At 56.9% G+C, this 2543-nt stretch overlaps 2 protein-coding genes across 2 annotated transcripts; both read left to right on the top strand.

Annotated features, from left to right (window-relative positions):
- The first annotated feature begins 673 nt into the window (after positions 1–673).
- LOC109753447 (uncharacterized) lies at positions 674–2273 on the top strand. The gene has a single exon (XM_073497018.1). It carries the CDS (start codon positions 674–676, stop codon positions 1226–1228), a length of 555 nt encoding a protein of 184 aa, XP_073353119.1. The 3' UTR covers positions 1229–2273.
- On the top strand, positions 1307–2273 carry LOC141021375 (uncharacterized). The gene has a single exon (XM_073497017.1). It carries the CDS (start codon positions 1307–1309, stop codon positions 1970–1972), a length of 666 nt encoding a protein of 221 aa, XP_073353118.1. The 3' UTR covers positions 1973–2273.
- Positions 2274–2543: the final 270 nt, after the last annotated feature.

The raw sequence follows: 2543 nt of genomic DNA, 5'->3' as shown, positions 1-2543 counted from the left end.
ATATTTTTTAAAGTGCGATGAATACTTTGAAAACCTACAAAGTGAAAAATGAAACAGAAGTAAAAAATGAGAAAAAAATAAAAACAGAAAATACAAACAAAAAATGTGAATATGTGCAACGTCATCATGACTTCATCCCGGCAAATGGGCCGGCCCGCGAACCTGCTGCCTGCAACGCTGACAAAGCAACAAAAACCTATGTCACCTGAAACGGACGCATCGTATACTGCCTTTGTCTGCATGTACGTACGTGTTCATCGGTGCAGGCCATTCGCAAAAAAAAAAAAAAAAAAAAAAAAAAAGCTCATTGGTGCACGCCAGGCATAGGACTTTTCACGGACGAGTTGGTTGGTTGAAAGGATCCCGTGAAAGAGTAAAGGTAGGATTATTGCTCCAGACACGGCACTGGAAAGCGAACTTGGACACATTCCATCCACGAAGTTCACAGGACGACAACAGCAGGCATCATAGCCCTAGCTCCTACCTCACCATCCTAGCACCGTGCATGTATCACGCGCACGTCCTTTATAGTTACGCCTGAATTGCATGCGGCCACTGAATTGTTCATTTTGCTACGCAACGCAACGCAACGGCAGAGGGTGAACAGAACAAAATCACGGTAATAATCAGGAGTGAGAGTGAGACACACACTACACCGGCCGGGATCATCGAAATGGCGACCGGCATCAGCAACGGCAGAGGCCCATCGACCAACGACGAGCTCCAGTCCCTCCTCGTCGCCGCGCGGCCGTTCCTCCGGGGCGACCTCGCGGCCGTCGACCCCGAGCTCCCCTCGCTCGTCTCCGTCCTCGTGTCCGCCGGCGCCGGCGAGTGCTACCACAAGCACGGCACCTTCCTCGCCCACCTCCTCGACGTCTACCGCATCCTCCGCCTCTGGGGCGCGCCCGACGCCGTCACCCGCTGCGGCCTCTTCCACTCCTCCTACTCCAACTCCTACGTCAACCTCGCCATCTTCGAGCCCGACGTCAGCCGCGTCCGCGTCCGCGCCATCGTCGGCGCCGCCGCCGAGCGGCTCGTGCACCACTTCTGCGTCGTCCCGCGCCAGCCGCTCATGCACGACGACCTCCACCTCCGCTACACCGACGCCGAGCTCCGGGACCACCTCGCCGCCGCCGAGGCGTCCCTCCAGGCCGCGCGCTCCGGTGGGGGCAGGCCGGAGGACAAGGCGGAGCCGTGGCGCGCGAAGCTGCGGTCCTTGGTGCCGTAGCAGGGCGTGGTGGTGCCGCACATCCGGACGGGGGAGCCGGTGGCGCTGTCGCGGCGTGTGCTGGCGGTGTTCGTGCTGATGACCATCGCCGACTTAAGCGACCAGCACACGGACTACCAGGACAAGCTGTTCCGCAACGACGACGGGCGCCTCGAGTTCGCCGGCGACAACTGGGCCGCGCTCTGGCCGGGGACCGGCAAGCCGGGGCTGTGGATGAGCGCCATGTCCAGGCTCGCCGCGCTGTACCGCCTCATCGCCACCGACGAGCAGCTCCGCCACATGGAAGAAGGGTCGACGAAGACGACGGGGGACGAACAGGACGCGGGCCTGGAGCTCTGCATCCCGCCCGTGTTCGATCGGTGCAGCAAGGTGCTGGACCCCGGCGAGCAGATCGCGACGAGGGACCTGTACTGGGAGGCGATCTGCAGCGACGGCAAGGAGGGCGTGGAGTCGCTGCTGCGGCGGTGCATCGCGAAGAACCCGTACGTGGGGGAGCCGTGGCTGGTGCTGGCTCAGGTGCTGCTGAACGGCGGAGGGAGGTGGGAGGAGGCGGAGGCGGCGGCGGAGGAGGGGCTGAGGCTGGTGCTGGAGTGGGGCAGCAGCTGGGACAAGAGGATGTCATGGGAGGGGTGGGTGTCGTGGGGCGGGGTGATGAGGGACAAGGCCAAGGAGAAACAATGGCCGCGCTCTGCCTGGGGCATCATCAACCTCGGACTCGTCAAGCACATCCACCACCACAACTAGCTGCCGTCATTTATAACTCGCTCGATCACTCGATCAGTTGTGGTGCTTACTTCGCGCGAGTTGTGGTGCTCAACCACATCGACGACGACAATTAGCTGCCGTCATTTATAACCCGCCTACTTGTGGTGCTTACTTAGCGCGAGTCTGTGTTCATTAGCTGTGTGATGGTGTGGTATCTGAGTATGTGGCCTATGTTTGTGTCATTGTGTGCTCGTTAGCGTGATGGTGTGGTGCCTGAGTATATTGCTCGTATGGTTTGTTAATGAATAGCTGCTAATAATGCAAGAGAGTGGTTTTTCAAGTCTCAGATGTCCTTACATAATTTTTATTTTAAAATCCAAAACTTCATGACATCAAATATGCCCAAACTTGTAGGTGCTTATAAGATTTCATGCCAAAAAAGGAGAGGCAAAAGTCTAAATGTTAGAGTTGTGTTGAATATTGTGTATAAGGTAGGTTATAGTTGGACTTGTAGTTGTATCGTGTTTAGATAGGATATGGAGTCTTGTCCAAGTAGGACATTCATATCCCAGGCCTCTCATATATAGAGGGGGTAGACACACGATGTAAC

The sequence above is a fragment of the Aegilops tauschii genome, chromosome 4, assembly GCF_002575655.3.
Source record: "Aegilops tauschii subsp. strangulata cultivar AL8/78 chromosome 4, Aet v6.0, whole genome shotgun sequence".
NCBI lineage: Eukaryota > Viridiplantae > Streptophyta > Magnoliopsida > Poales > Poaceae > Aegilops > Aegilops tauschii.
The sequence above is the reverse complement of the archived record's forward strand: the minus strand, read 5'-3'. Positions and strand labels throughout refer to the sequence as shown.